This window comes from Vigna umbellata, chromosome 2, assembly GCF_029865625.1.
Source record: "Vigna umbellata cultivar VRB3 chromosome 2, Vumbellata_1.0, whole genome shotgun sequence".
Lineage (NCBI taxonomy): Eukaryota > Viridiplantae > Streptophyta > Magnoliopsida > Fabales > Fabaceae > Vigna > Vigna umbellata.
In genome coordinates this window covers 35,203,821-35,220,462 of record NC_142166.1, presented here as the reverse complement: position 1 = coordinate 35,220,462, position 16,642 = coordinate 35,203,821, and the positions used below count along the sequence as shown (strand labels likewise).

Here is a 16,642-nt window from a genome sequence, read left to right as displayed (position 1 = left end):
GCTTTAAGTCTTCATTCCTTTTTGTACCAAACGACATATTGTGCAAGAAATTTTCACTCCAAAAATTATGCGTTAAACAAAATAAAGTAAACACTTCAATATCTATTTTTATAATGAGAAGGCATTGGAACCTGATAAAGCTGAACGTAGGTGGTCCGAACGGGAAAGGACTGGACTTGTTGAGTAGTTGGCTGATAGGAGTTCTTTTTTGAACTTTTTTCTTTAGGCCAAGCGGTAGGGATTCCCTTTTGAGCTTAAGAGCCCGAGAACCTTTTCATACGTTGAGCGACGAGCAGTAGGGATTCCCTTTTGAGCTTAAGAGTTCGAGAACCTTTTCCTACGCTGAGCGACGAGCGGTAGGGATTCCCTTTTGAGCTTAAGAGCCCGAGAACCTTTTCCTATGTTGAGCGACGAGCGATAGGGACTCCCTTTTGAGCATAATAGCCCGATAGCCTTTTCCTACGTTGGGCAATGATCGGTGTGGACTCCCTTTTGAGCTTAATAACTCGAGAGCTTTTTCCCACGTTGAGCAATTAACGGTAGGGACTCCCTTTTGAGCATAATAGCCCGAGAGCCTTTTCCTATGTTGGGAAATGATCGGTGGGGACTCCCTTTTGAGCTTAATAGCCCGAGAGCCTTTTCCCACGTTGAGCAACAAACGCTAGGGACTCCCTTTTGAGCATAATAGCCTGAGAGCCTTTTCATACTTTGGGCAATGATCGGTGGGGACTCCCTTTTGAGCTTAATAGCCCGAGAGCCTTTTCCCACATTGAGCGGCGAATGGTAGGGATTCCCTTTTGAGCTTAAGAGCCCGAGAACCTTTTCCTACATTGATAGGAGTTCTTTGTCCAAAACTTTTTCTCTGATCCGAGCGACGACTGATAGGAGTTCTTTTTCTAGAACTTTTTCCTAGGCCGAGCGGCAAACGATAGGAGTTCCTTTTAGAACTTTTTCCTGCGCAGGATATTTTTACTCACAAAAATATGCGTTAAATAAAATATTTAATATTTTATTTTTATAATGAGAAATCATTAGAACGTGACAAAGTTGAACGTTGATGGTCCAACTGACCAAGCGGTAAGGTATTGAACCTTCATGTGCAGGATATTTTTACTCACAAAAATATGCGTTAAATAAAATATTCAATATTTTATTTTTATAATGAGATGGCATTAGAACCTGATAAGGTTGAACATTGGTCTGAACCTTCCTGTGCAGCACATTTTTACTCACAAAAATATGTGTTAAATAAAATATTCAATAATGAGATGACATTAGAACCTGATAAGGTTGAACGTTGGTCTGATTCTTCCTGTGCAGGATAATTTTTACTCACAAAAATATGCGTTAAACAAAATATTCAATTATGAGATGACATTAGAACTTGATAAGGTTGAATGTTGGTATGAACCTTCCTGGATATTTTTACTCACACAAATATGCGTTAAATAAAATATTTAATAATGAGATGACATTAGAACCAGATAAGATTGAACGTTGTTTGAACGTTGGTCTGAACCTTTCTGTGCAGGATATTTTTACTCATAAAAATATGCGTTAAATAAAATATTCAATATTTTATTTTTATAATGAGATGGCATTAGAATCTGGTAAGATTGAACGTTGGTATGAACTTTCCTGTAAAGGATATTTTTACTCCCAAAAATATGAGTTAAACAAAATAAAATAAATGCTTCAATATATTATAATTTATAAATTATAATAAAAAGTAGAACCTGACAATGTTGAATGTAATACTGAACCTTCCTGTAAAGGATATTTTTACTCACAAAAATATGAGTTAAACAAAATAAAAATTATAATTTATAAATTATAATAAAAAGTATTGGAACCTGACAAGGTTGGATGTAGGGCTGAACGTTCTCAAAACAAAAGACATGCCTTTAGAAATTATTATGGAATTTTGTACTCTTGTTGCAAAACCTGGTATTGATCCGAAGTAGCAATCTCGAGGCCGAGCGCACGTCTACATGTCTGGTTCCTCGTGGTTTCATGGGGATGTCGCTCGGCCCCACGGTGGGCGCCAAAATGTTTCGGTTAAATTGGTCTGAGGGTCGGTCGTCCTTCCTTGTTCTACTCTCTTTTGATCTTCAATCCTCTCCGAGAATGCAATCCACTTTGATGAGTTGTTGACCTGTAGAAGACACTCCGACGCTCTAGTCAGATATGTTTCATAAAGAGAGGTCACTATTTTATTATGATAGAATAAGATCATTGTACCTGGAAATCAATTATATATTTATAGGACTTGTGACAGCCAAGTCCATTGATTAAACATTAGTGTAATATATTTTTAGGCAATCAAACTCAATAATACCGTATATTTGTAAAGCGTAAGGCAATCTGACCTATTAATACCTGTTAATTGTCCATAAATGACAATTAATTCCGATCGGTATATTTCATATAGTACAATTACCAACAAAAAATAATTTGTTAAGTATCTAAAATGACAATTATATAAGTTTGTTAGTTTTATAACAATCTTAATTAATTATTTTTAAGTGTGTTGTTAAGTAACAAACTTAAATCGGCTTAAGTTTTAACATGACAATTTTTCGATAGATTTAAACTAATGTTTTAAAATCGGTTAATTTTCCAACATATTTACTTAAATTAATGTTTTAACTTTTATAATTTTCACATTTACAACATTTTAAGCACATATTTGCATAGTTCTTTTCCACGCACAACATATTACAAGTCTCATCTACTCCAGAGACGACGTTCACTTCTGACGGTAGGGTGAAATGAATTAAAGTATATTTAGCATACATTGAAATTTAGAATAAAACTATTTTCTTTATATTGTGTTTTAACTTTTTTTTATGCTTAGATGAGTGCTTATCAAAGACCAAACCTTCCTCCTTCCTCCTTTGTTGCATCTCACATTTGGAAACCCTACACCTCCATTTCTCCTCCATTTCTCCTCCCTTCCTCCTCTTTGCCGCATCTCACATTTGGAAGCCTCAACTTTTTCTTTCTCCTCTATGGCACTTCTCCCCTCCTCCCCTCCTCCCCCTCCTCCCTCCTTTTTCACCATTTCTTTTTAACGTATTGTTGTTGCAGAGTGCTCCTTCCTTCCCCCCTCCACCCTAGTTTGGTGACTGTGTGGTGTTGGTGTTCGTGGTGAGCTGTAGCAGAGTTATCTTCTTCTCACACATTTCACATACATCAAGCTTTTTCTGACATCCAGGTTGGTTCTTTTGATTTCCTTAAAGCTATAATAAAATATATAATGCATATGGATGGTTGTGTGAAAAAAATGCTTGATCTGTTGTTGTATGATAGAGTATATGATGCATTTGTTCTTGATTTGTGCTTGATTTGGGATTATGCATGGTTTTGTGCTTGATTTGTGCAATGGTGAAACTGTAAGGGACGAGTTGGTGGCCTTAACCGCACTTGAAAGTGCGGATAAGGCCCGCTGCACTTGGAAGTGCGGATGAGGGTGATGTCGCAGTTGGATATGCAGCTGTTGCGAGCCGCACTTGGATTTGCGGTTGGTGTTCGCCGCACTTGGAGTTTCGATTGGTGACTCCATAGTTGGAATTGCGGTTTAGGGTTATCTTTATTGGTTTATTTTTGTTAACAATTTATATCTCTTTTTTTAATATTTTATATTAATATATTATGTAATTTTAATTTTTATGTCATGTTTTATTGTTAAATAAAATTTAATATGTTTTTGGAGTATATTTTGATTTTTTTATTTGTTTGTTAATTTTTTCTTAATTTGTTGTTTTTTTTTAATTTTAATTTTTTTATATATTATTTATTATGTATAGTATTTTATTTTATTTTTTATTGTTTTTGAATTTGTAACTTTTATTAAATTATTTATTTAACTAAATAATTATTATTATGCCTAAATTTTTTTTCTTACTTATTATTTTTTTTAATTTATTTTATAATTTTTAGTGTTTTTGTTCTAATTTGTAATTATTTAAGTAATTTTTTTCTTTATTATTTTATTATTAATTTCTTATTTTTTGATTATTTATTATTTGTTTCAATATTTATTATTATACAACTATTTATTTTTTTTGTATATAATTGATTAATAATATAATTGGTTAATAGAAATGGCTAGAACTAAAGGTGCATCATCTTATTGTGGTGAGGCTTCATCTTCTAGTGGTGAGCCTTCATCTTCTAGTGATGAAAGGAGGCGACTTACGACATCTGCTCGTAGAAGACATGTAGAAGAATATCGCGTGGACGTCATTGATGAGCATGATCATGAGGAGCAAGAGGAGTTTATACACCATGAACATGGTGAGGATGATTATGTTGAGCACGAGGATGTTCAGCAGCAAGATAACTCTAGTGAGGAAGAACATGAAGATGAAGATGAAGATGGTGGATTCCCAGGAGGTCCACATGACACCTCCTTACTTACCCAACACGTTGCATTTGTCATATGGCAAGGCTAGGTTATTCGTCAACCTAAATATTAATTGTTCATTAATTGTTAATTTATTTTTGTTATATAATTTTGTGTTTTTATGTAAATCAAAGGGGGATCAAGGTGATCTCCCATGGGAAAAAGCTGAAGCATTTTGGAATGTACCATGAGGTTATTGAGCCTTATATCTCCATGTTGGGGTTGTGTTCCTTAGTGAACCTATCATACGAGTATGTTGATCACAGATTGATCGTTGCCCTTTCGGAGAAAAATATTTTCCACCTCTCGATAGGTGAGATGAGCGTCACATTAGATGACGTTCTCAATCAGCTCCACCTACCCATCATGGATCAATTTTGTGAGGTCGAGGAGTTAGAGTATGATGAGAAACAGTCACACGGTCCAAAAGTTAGGTTGAGCTGGCTCCACAAGGTCTACCAGGAGTGCATTGAGCAGGAGCGTTCGGAGTGCGCTGCTCGGGCCTACTTGTTGCATCTACTTGGATGCACAATTTTTTACAAATAAGAGTTTCACTCTAATTTGAGTCTCGTACCTCCTTCTCTTGCGAGACTTGAGTGCTTGTTCGAGATATGCTTGGGGAGCGGTGACATTGACACATACTTATGAACAATTAGGAGATGCTAGCTTCACTAAGGTTAGGCAGATAGTTGGATATTCCATTCTTCTGTAGGTACATTACCATCTTGTAAGTTTATATATGAGCACCTTCCTGACATAGGAAAGATGCAAGTGTCAGAGAGGTACACAGACCTCGATCCACAGGCTTCACAATATATACCTCTGAGGGTGGGTTGGAGTTTAACGGAGGGGTGGACATATCTAGATGCCCTTACTTATGATACGGTCATCTAGCATCCATACATTTCACATAGACGTACTTGCCCATTCATGGTCATATCTATGTTTTTGGGATGGATTCGACTAGGTGACATGATTCATCGACATCTGCCTAAACTTGTGTTGCATCAGTTCGGTTTTTAGCAGATCATACCATGATCGCCTGAGAGTCTTTCGGTGCCAAACATTCCTATGATTGATTGGTTATGATATGTAGAGCATGCCATTACTAGTGTCGTTGAAGCTCATGAGTCGTACGCATGTGTTGATAGATACCTAGCGTGGTTTAGACGGTTGTCCCACCCGTACATCACTCTAGTCGACGATGATGACTAACCCAGTCTTGCACCGCACATGAGGCGAGACCTTCTGGATGACATCCAGGTGCCCCCAGTTCATCGTAGACGGTCGCCTGAGCACGGATTATTGGTATGTAATGAAACTAACTCTTATGGTTTTTTATGAATTTTTGTTATTGGTTACATAATAAGTTTTTTTTATTATATTAATTTCAGAGGGGTATGAGGCGTGTGATCAGAATGCTGTAGGGCATGTTAACCTGTCGAGACATCATAGAGGGCAATATATCTTATCAGCGTACTACTGAGACACTACAGGTAGTTTGTAGGTTCGTTGAGGAGTTTGAGGCTATTGCTAGTAGAGGTGGTCGTCATGTGCGTGGAAGAGCATCATTTTCTTGAAAGGACATTGTTATATATGTTTACTTTTTTAATGGTATTTATACTTTAAGTATTTATAATGCATAATTATGTATGGTTTTAATACTTTGACTAATTATAATTTATTTAACGCGTTAATATGAATCGCCTTCGTTGAATCAAATTATATAACGAAAAGTATTTACAATTGAAAAAATAAATTACTACACAACAAACTTAATTTCAATCTTCTCCAAGATCTATATAAGTCGAATTAACTCCCATAAATGATTGCATCCTATGTGTATAAAATGAAGATCTCTCGAAGAGCTCTCTGTCACCATGTTCTTCCTCCTCCAATATCCACAGCACCACCACCACGGAGCACAACCATCACATTGTATAACCTCTCGACTCTCAACTCAAAAAACAATAAAGCAGTAAAAGTGAAAAAAATGCTACTATGATGCAAGTAAAAAAAGTGGAAGGGGGAAGGAGGTGTATGCATGGTAGTATTTATACAATCACGAGAAAAGTTGGTCGTTAGGAAGATTGTTAATAGCTACGAAATTATTAAGTCATTATTAATTTTCTTTTGACTTTAATAAATAAAGATAAATATGTAAAATCGGGGGTATAATTAATAACTGAATAATTAATAGTTAAAAGTATAATAACTAACAATAATTTGTGATATTAATTAGGATAACTTAGTTACCTTTCTTAATAAATATACCTACGTTACTTTGTTTTGATAAATATAATAGTGTAGTGCCAGTCAAATAATAAAATTGTATTTTTTACGGTAAATAAGATATCATAGAAATTGATTATAAATTGTTAAATTTGTGGCGTGTACGTTTTATTTTGTTTGGGTTACCTTTTTCAGACAAAGCGTCCAAAATGTTGCGTCACCCTCTTTTAATTAATTTTGTCGACATGCTTTATTTTATTTTTATTTGAATACTCCAACAATGATGCTGCATTTTGTGGGAGAGAAATTATTCAAATTCTGACATAACTTGTTGCATCAGAAAAAGTGAAGCGCATTTGAATCTAACGTCAACGTTTGGTCACATCCCGTTTTGTGGTGGCAACGAACATGGATTCGGATCAATTCACCACTTGCCCCTTATGCGATTCATGTCTACCCATATCTCAACTCACTGGGTATGTCTCTGTTCTGTGTATAATGCACATTCACATTCATTCGTTTCCTTTTGTTCGCCATTTGAATATGATTCTGCAAAAGCAGGCACGTCAATTTTCATTTTTGGGAACTCCAGCATGATTTTGACCTGCCCACAATAATTCAACGCTCTCCCAATGTTGATTCATCCCCTCAATCTCTTCCGGTAACACCTCCTTTGTTGCTGCTTTTAAGAGGTTTTCTTTGTCAGTGATTTTGAATGTAAATGTTTTTCAGGTGGGCTTAATTTTGATTTGTTGAATATGAGCACTAGCTATTTTCTATGCAACAATCTCCGTTGAGGAAAATATCAATGGTTATATTAAATTATTAGATACGTTATTATTTTTGAACTTAATCTATATTTTTTCTTTTATAATTACCCATTTATATGTATACTGAATAGTCCATGTGTTAATTTATATTTTTTCTATTATAATTACTCATTTATATGTATACTGAATAGTTCATGTGGGGTTGGTGGGAGGAAAATAGAGATAGAAGAAAAAAGAAGAGGTAGACAGAGAAAGTGGTACAAATAAGAGTAAATGAGGTAGAATGAGATCGAAGAGACATGTATAAGCTATTCAATATGTTCTGTACATTATCTTATGTCATGTTTTGCAGAGAGAGCAAGCAAGCACTGTTTCACTGTCTGGAGCAAAGTATTCGCGTGGTGGTGAGACTAGTAGCGAGAACGGGGAGTGCAAAGTGAATGACAGAATCTCTTGCTTGATTGTTTCTCAGACAAGGTGTGAATTTCACAAAGTTGAAGCGGGTTTGATGACATTGTTCAAAAATTGTTTAGAGTCTGAAATTGGAAATTCAATTAGCATTTTGTCGGGTTATGTTGATCATTTCCAGTGCCTTGAATCTGAGGATGCCGGATGGGGTTGTGGGTGGCGTAACATTCAAATGCTTAGTTCTCACTTGCTAGTGCAAAGACCTGAAGCAAGGAAAGCTTTGTTTGGTGGTTCGGGATTTGTTCCTGATATCTTGTCGCTGCAAAGGTGGCTCGAGATTGCTTGGGAGAAGGGTTTTGATCCGCTTGGATCAGCTCAATTCAATCATGCTATTTTTAGTTCTAAAAAATGGATAGGAACTACTGAGTGTGCAGCTCTATTGCGTTCCTTTGGTCTTAGGGCAAGAGTAGTGGATTTTGGTCCTAAGGAATCCCAATCCATTCCAGGTTCTAGCGCTGACAATGCCAGGAATGAAACAAGTGTTCATTTGGTAAAAAAGAAAGATAAAGGGGGCAGGGGTTATCAAGTTCTCATGGATTTTGTGTGGAATTACTTTTTGGATGAAAACTCAATCCAATTTGGCCAAAAACATGTGATCAGTGAGAAAACGTGAGTGAGGGCGCATTTTAGATACAATTTTTAAACCACACAAATAATTTTGTTTCGTAAATGTTTTTGATTTTGGAATGCTTTCTTGGATAGGCCTTTATACTTCCAACATGACGGTCACTCAAGAACAATAGTTGGAATTCAAGTCAACCATCAACAAAAAAGACATCTGCAATATAATCTCCTAATTTTGGACCCTGCTCAAGTAATTTATTTTCATTGCTAGCTTCATATCTTGTTATTCATAATTGGCATATAGATTTTTTGGGTTAATTTGCATATCTTATAAATGCCTTTCTGCCTCTATCGTTCTGAAGAAATTAAAGGGAAAAAGTATAGGATGTAATGAAATTAGACCGACAATTCAAAATTCATGCTAGATACACAAGGAAGCCGGAGTTCTTATTTTCATTCTTTTTGTCATGGAAAATAAGTGGATAAGAAAGTCAAGAATAACAGAGAAAATCCAAGGCAGAGAAAGTTGTGAAATGCAAATATATTTCTTGAATTCAGTTTATTTTCTTATAGTATGTAAATTCAGTTAGAATAGAAAAATAATGGAAGAACTTGATTCTTCATTCTTTGCTTTATTGGCTTCTTCTCTTAATATGTTTATAATTACTATTACTAAATTGCAGATAAAAAAAGAAAAAAAAAACTAATCTTTCCTAGAGTTTTTCCCTCCCTTTGTATTGTTTCCTTGACAACTATTCCCCAACTTGTTGAAAGAAAATAGTACATTTTTTATTGACACTAAGACCAAATTACATAGCAAAGTGTATCATCATTCTTAGGACATGCATATGATAATTCTGACATGTATCTATGCTTTGTCTGGTTGTATTATCTCGAACAATATGAGCTGTATAAGACAAGTCATTTATTTTTTAACTAGTTGGAAGTATTTTGTTTTCTTCTCTGATTAACACACGCACACACACATTAAAATGGATGTTTGAAAAATGCATGCTGTTTAATGATCATGCTCGATTTCTGGTTCAAGTTGTAATTTTACCATTATAGAGTACAGCCGCTCTTGAAAGATCCCTCAGGCAGAAAGTTGGGTGGGAGGAACTCATAAAAAGGGGAATGCATACACTAAAGAAGCCACAGTACCAGGTCTTACTTATTTTGACAACAAATTATAATTGCATTGCACCAATTCATGATTAGGATTGATGGTCTTGTTCTATTTCAGTTGTGTTATGTTGACCCTGGAATCGCTAGTGAGGGGGAGGTAGAAAAGCTGAAAACAATTGATAGCATCTTCCTTGAATTTTAAACAAGCCGACAAAGCACTTTCTACATCCAGGTCGTGTCTTCCAGTTCAGGTCATTAGATTATTTTTCTTGGCACTTATTCTGACTATAATTTTATTGCACTGGAGAAGAAATTGAAGAAAACCTTGGTTTTCTGAATTGATACAACAGGCTTTTTTCTTAGTTACAGAGTAAGGATCTGTATAAAAATGTCAAGTATAAACCTACGAAGTTTCTTCGAAGCTCTGTAACCTGAACATCCTTGAATAAAGTCCTGACTCTACTGTTATTAGGGTCGAGTGGGAACCCATCTGTACAACTTTACCTTTGTCCATGACAATTATAGTATCTGAGTTTATCACTGTGGAAAGCCTATGAGCTACTGTTATCTGGGTGGTCCTTGAACGCAATCCACGGTCTTCCTTCAGATGTATTGCGTTTAAGGCATTTACTATAATTCCTTCAGACTCAGCATCAAGAGCACTTGTTGCTTCGTCAAGGAGTAAAATTGTAGGCTTCTTTAGTATTGTTCTGGCAATGGCTATTCTTTGCTTTTGACCTCCGGAAAGCTGGCAGCCTTTCTCTCCAACAACAGTGCTATATCCATTTGGTAAATTACTTACAAATTCATGTATGTTTGCTTCTTTAGCAGCCTCCACTATTTCACTTTCAGAAGCCCCATTATTGCCATAGCAAATGTTGTCTCTGATTGAGCAATTAAAAAGCAGTGGTTCTTGTTGTACTAGTCCTATTTGTGTCCTTAACCATCTTAGATTATATTTCCCTATGTCTTTTCCATCAATTAACACCTTTCCTCCCTGTGGATCATAAAATCGTAGTAAAAGGGCCAAAACAGAGGATTTTCCAGCTCCACTTGGTCCTACAAAAGCCACCTTCAATCCAGCTTCAATTTGTAAACTGAAATTATCAAGAACGGTGACTTCGGGTCTTGAAGGGTAGTTAAATTTTACATTTTCAAATTCTACATTTCCTTGGATCCTCTCTGGTTGTGAATCATCTGGTGTGTCTGGTTCAATTTCAGTTTTACGATCAAGGGTTTTGAATGCTGGGGTCAGTATATTGATAGCCGAGATGACAGTTGGGATCAGCGTGTATAATTCTGTGATAGAAGGAACTGTGAGAGAAAAAATTTGGTATGACCTTATTCCATTTTCAAAGCTGGCTTGACGTCTGTCAACCAGAATTGTTGTGTACCACAGAGCAACAGCATGTGCAATGTTCCATAAGCAAAGGGAGAAGCCTTGAATGATCCCATATTTGATACTTTCTTTCCTATACTTTTTCTTTGGAATTTCTAGGGATGTTTTGGCTTTCCTCAATACTTGTTCTTCATGACAAAATGAGGCAATAGTCCTTATGTTGGTTGTAGACTCGGATGCAAGAGCAACAAGCTCAGAATGTGCTGCAGAGTAGTCACCAGAAAATCCTTTGGCAGACTTGGCTTGAATAAGACCACCTATGAAGTGGCAGGGCATCACAGACCAAGCTACCAAACTCATTCTCCAGTTGACAACCATGCTGACAACTGTTGCTATCAGTATGGAGGAAACACATTGCAGGATTACAGACATTCGATCAGCAATGATTACTTTGACCATGGCAGTGTCACTGATAACGCGTGAAGTCAATGAACCAACAGTATTCTCTGATTTGTCAAACCAACCTACTTCATTACGTAGCAGACCTGTAAAAGTTAAAATAATTATTGACTGATATTTGTCAAATCATTCTGGAATTTTATGCATGTGATGTATCATGTAGGATTTTGAGCCCTTGCCTCAGTTTTTTTTTTCCAGGAAAGAGAAATGAGGTTCATTTATGGAAATTCTAATAGGGGATATCTGATACCTGAATACAGAGCACGTCTGAGATTTGCCATGGCCTTTTCTCCAACCACTCCAAAGAAGTAATGCTGGACGGTGTGGCTGAATAATGAAAGCATCCCTACTGCAGTGAAGATGGCTGAATAAAGTCCAACTTTCGTTTTTGCATCTTCCTTAAAGTATGCTACTCCTATGGTGATGATGAAAAACCCAAAAAATGGCTTTGAGATACCAGAGAAAGCTGCTGCAATTGAGCCAATAGAAACCTTCACTAGCTCCCTCTTTCTAAGACGAAACCAAATTCTGAAAAATATACTTCTTTTTCCGCTGCCCATTTTGTTGTGTTCCTTTAGCACAGAGTGCTCGGTGATATTCTTTTGGACCTCTCCCTGCACTTCTACTGGTGGTCTAGTTTCAGTAGGAAAATCTTCTTGGCGGGCACTTTTAGTCTTTGAAATCGTAGCTCTATCCATTTCACATTTAAAGCCTATTAGAGTGCTTCTTTCTTACTCTTTGATTCACAGTATATGTAAAAAATGTACATTATATTGTCAATTACCTGGGTTCAGCAACTAGTTCAAGGTTCTGCATGCTAAATAATGTACTATAGAATCTGCTTGTATCTAACAAACTCTGGTGTGTTCCTGTCTCCGCAACTTGTCCATTCTCGACTACAACAATGATATCTGCATTTACAACTGTTGAGAGCCTGTGTGCGATCAAGATGACAGTCCTTCCCTGCGTAGCTGTCTCAAGTGCTTCTTGAACCAGCTTTTCAGACTCTGAATCGAGGGCGCTAGTGGCTTCATCAAGCAAAAGGATAGGAGGATTTTTAAGAATGGCTCTGGCTATTGCAATTCTCTGTTTTTGGCCTCCTGATAATTGGACGCCCCTTTCTCCAACCTGGCAACCATCACAGCTGACATATGAGCCCATAAATGTTATGAGGGGAAGGAATATATGTTGCAGAAGACATGTTGGGTTGACTCCCGTTTGTGCATCGACTTATGCAGAAGATATCATGAGTGCATCAACTTATCCCCATCTACAATAGGCCAGCTTAAAACCGGGCAGGTTGGATTGACTCCCGTTTGTTTTGTGGCTTGGAGAGACCATGCCACTTATTTTATGGTGGGTTAGGTTAGAAGATCATCTCATGTTTTATTGCGATTCTCTTATGAAGCTTTCTGTAGATAGTAAAATTAATATTAAAAGAGTCTATTTATGAAGAACTGAAGTTAAATTGGTTTATTTTTATTTGATAATGATATGTTGGAAGTGGATGATTGGTGGATTTGTGTTTGGACAGTGAAGATGTAGTCTAATCTGCCAAGCCCCATAATTGGAGGAATTTCGATCTAAATCAACTTTTGCTACCTTATTGTCCTCTTTTCTTCCTTATTACAAGTCATATGGCGTTAAATAGAAAAAAGGAACAGAATATGTTTAATATATGCAAATGATGTAAATTAATACAATGAAAGGAAGATCAAACAAGAGATAATCAAGCTACAAGAATGATATACTAGATTGAATAACTTACCTCGGTCAGGTACTGATTAGGCAGCTGAGATATGAAAGAGTGTGCATTTGACATTACAGCTGCCTTCTGAATCTCTTGATCATCTGCGTCCATTTTCCCCACTTTCAAGTTATCCTCGATGGTGCCTGCAAAGAGTGATGGCTCTTGGGAAACGGCCCCTATGTTTCGTCGAAGGAACTTCAGATTAAGATCCTTGATATTCTGACCATCAATAAAGATAACTCCTGGAATATTTCAACAAAGTCAGGCTTGCAACATTCATTTGTGTTGGGTTCCTTTGACGGTAACAAGAAAAAACAAAAGAAGGAAACCAAACAACTCGAGTGTGGCAGAAGGTTATGACACTATATTAGATTATCCCTTATATAAACGTAGAACTAAGAAAATAAAATAACAAATTATTGAGATAGTTAGAATAAAAGAGATAGTGGAAGATTATTTAAACTGACCTCTTGAGGGATCATAAAATCTGTTAACCAGGGAAATAACAGTGCTCTTTCCACAGCCACTGCTACCAACCAATGCTACTGTTTTTCCAGCTGGAATGGACAAGGACAGTCCTTGAAGGATTGGTTTGTCTGGGCGTGATGGGTAGGAAAAGTGAACATCTTGAAAGTCAATGTCACCTTTGATTCTGCTAGGCATCTTCCCTTCTGATTCATTACTTATCAGAGGCTTTCTTTGGATCACTTGGAAAACTTCATATCCTGCAGCTTTTGCCTGATTGAATACTTGCATGTCTGGTGCTGCATAAGTGAGTGATCTGCAATACACAAGGAGTGTTCAGTTCTAGCACTTCATCAATACCTACTAATAATTTTCTCCATTCTAAACAAGCCTGAAGGTAGTTTCTTTCTTCCTTACATGGCACCAAAGAGAATACTCATCACTGCAGCTATTATGTCTCCTCCTGTTGCTCTTCCTGCTCTGACCACAACAGCTCCAACCCATACAATGAAAGCCCAAGAACAGAAACTCACTGTTTGCAACATCCCTGTTCCAACTCCTTTCACAAGTGCCTCCCCTTTGCTTATAATATATTGCTTATCCATGTTCTCTGTAAAGGATTTGATTTCGGAGCTCTCTCCAACAAAAGCATAAACTGTTTTTATTTGTGATATTGTCTGCAATATCCACATCAGAACTTGTTCAAACAAAATTGTATTAACTTATGTAAATGTGAATTATGTGTGCATATATACCTGCTCTATCATAGATGTAGCTTCAGAATGGAAAAACATTTTGGTGGTTGATATGTTGTTCATTTTCTTGGTGTAAGTTGCCCCAATTATAAGAATAAGTGGGACAACCACTAAACATAAAAGCGCCACTTCCCAACAGCATATTGCAGCAATCACAATTCCAGCAAAGAAAGTTGCACAGCTAGAGGTGAAGTGACCCAACTGATAGAAAGAAATTCAGTTATTATACTCAGGTCTTCAAGAAAAAAAAAACTCAAGAAATTTTTTTAGTATTAATTATTTTAAACGGGCAAGAAAACAATGTCTCAAAAAGTTTAAAAAATAAAATTATAATAAAAAAAAAACTCATTATTAGGTTTACTTTAAGTTTTTCAGGAGAAAGGTGAAAAGCTGTGAGCAGTATTGGTTTTCTGACCTTCTCACCAATGGCATCTTGTATGACACTCATGTGGTTGCTTATTCCACTGATGACTTTCCCACTTGTTAGCTCTGTATCAAAAGCTCCTATCTCTTGGTTAAGAACTGCTCTCAGATATGCTAATCTTAGCCGCAATAACTGTCTTTCACTTGCATACATCCAACAACCAATTTCTGCGCATGTTTCAACGTCTCAGGATTATGATTCATGATGTTTGCTTATGAAAAATAAAACCACTGTATATGCATGTCATGCCTTCTGGTCAACCATGCTTTGTTTTGGTTTTATAAGTAATAAAATAGTATAATATGTAAATATATATAAAAATAGAATATGATCATTTTTGCCCTGACTTATTTAGAGCACCGATTAAATAGAAACAACCTATTTCATAAAATAATAATTATATTTAAAAGGAAAATAAAAATTATTATAGTAAAAATATTGAAAAAAGTATTTTATTGAAATAATTACATACATATATTATAATTTGTATATTAAATTATAGTATCTAAAATTAAAATTAATTTCAAAATGGCCTAAATTTTAAAAATATATTTTCTTAAAAGAGGCCGAAATGTCTTGTTTTTTAACATATAAGATTAGATCATATCAAATTTGCATATTTAAAAAATAAGCTAAATCGGATCAATCTAAATTTATTAGGTAGACCAACTGGTTTGATAGTTTTCATGTGAAAAATATATTTCTTGCAAATATAGTTTACAATTTCTTGAAAAATAGTTTTTGACGTTTTAGATCGTATATGGCATACTTTGTTCCAATTATAGCCGATAAGATATGTCCTAATATCTGGTCAATAAATTCAGATGTATGTTATAGAATAAAATGTAAACCTTTAATTGGCTGGTGTTAAATAAAAAATAAACTATTTTTTATGTTTCCAAAAACAATAAAAGAAAACTAATTTTATAGTAGTGTTTTTAAAAAAAATAATTATACTTTTAAAAGTAATATCTCTTTTTACTTTTCAAAAAGAAAAATCAGAATTTTAAGTTCCTTTGATTTTACTACTTTAACTTTTCATTGTTTAAATTTCAGCTTTAGTGTCTCAATCTTCATTACCACCAATGAACACAAAACTTCCCACTGTCTAAAAAAATGAATTTTTGAAAGAACGTCGGTACTTTATTTCAAAATTTCATTTATATTTATTCTTATTTATTAAATATTTTATTAATAAAAGGAATAGTGAGATCATTACATAAGAAAAGTTGAGTGTGAAAATACAAATTTCCTTTTTGAAAAGTGTTTCATGAAAGACTTTCTAAATTTAAAAGAAAAAAAAACAGCCTAAACTTACCTTAAAATTTTTTTTTTCATTAAAATAAGAATTATGATGTACTCTTTAAAACAAGGAAACTTGCCAAATTTAAAGGATAAAAGAAAATAAACATCACATAATTGTCTACGTAGAAGAAACCTAAATAGTGGCTAAATAACATTAATATTTATTTGACACATACTCTAAAAATATTATAATTATAAAAAAAATAAGTTTTATATTTGTAAAAAAATAATAAAAAATAATGTAAAAAAATATAAAATATTTGTGTTTGTGAAAGTATATTGTTATTCTGGGATAAGGAAGAAAAGATAAACTTTACCAAGTACCCCAGCAGGAAATGTGGCTATGGCCATATACCAGACAAATGGAACAATCTGAACATAACAAGAAGAAACACACTATCAGTTTATTCAACTCAAATAACAACACTCTCTTTTCTTCATATATATGAAAAACAGCAACCTTTTTAAGAGCCTTAACCATGGCATCTATGTCTTCAATATTGTTTCCGAAAGCATCAAGAGCTTTTCCCAACAACAGATACCCCACAGGAAGTGCCATGCCATGCACAATGGAACCA

At 35.2% G+C, this 16,642-nt stretch overlaps 2 protein-coding genes across 7 annotated transcripts; one reads left to right on the top strand and one right to left on the bottom strand.

Annotated features, from left to right (window-relative positions):
* The first annotated feature begins 6,924 nt into the window (after positions 1-6,924).
* LOC124837059 (ubiquitin carboxyl-terminal hydrolase mug105-like) lies at positions 6,925-14,840 on the top strand. Of its 6 annotated transcripts, XR_015784278.1 has the most exons (8): positions 6,925-7,116; positions 7,199-7,301; positions 7,763-8,487; positions 8,581-8,692; positions 9,511-9,606; positions 9,686-9,818; positions 14,413-14,522; positions 14,711-14,840. XR_015784278.1 is itself a non-coding variant. In XM_088106628.1 (7 exons), the coding sequence occupies exons 1-6, from the start codon at positions 7,049-7,051 to the stop codon at positions 9,767-9,769; spliced, it is 1,188 nt and encodes a 395-aa protein (XP_087962754.1). In that variant the 5' UTR covers positions 6,925-7,048; the 3' UTR covers positions 9,770-9,818; positions 11,137-11,271. The 6 variants fall into 6 exon arrangements, 5 of the variants coding, with proteins under 5 accessions (XP_087962754.1, XP_087962753.1, XP_087962752.1 ...); XM_088106628.1 differs by lacking the exons at positions 14,413-14,522; positions 14,711-14,840 and adding an exon at positions 11,137-11,271; XM_088106627.1 differs by lacking the exons at positions 14,413-14,522; positions 14,711-14,840 and adding an exon at positions 10,789-10,915.
* On the bottom strand, positions 9,971-14,976 carry LOC124837050 (ABC transporter B family member 19-like). Its single transcript, XM_088106631.1, has 8 exons — positions 14,751-14,976; positions 14,336-14,536; positions 13,998-14,257; positions 13,583-13,896; positions 13,134-13,357; positions 12,150-12,493; positions 11,616-12,055; positions 9,971-11,451 (listed from the first exon to the last, which is right to left on the bottom strand). The coding sequence occupies exons 1-8, from the start codon at positions 14,910-14,912 to the stop codon at positions 9,971-9,973; spliced, it is 3,426 nt and encodes a 1,141-aa protein (XP_087962757.1). The 5' UTR covers positions 14,913-14,976.
* Between the last annotated feature and the right edge of the window lie 1,666 nt (positions 14,977-16,642).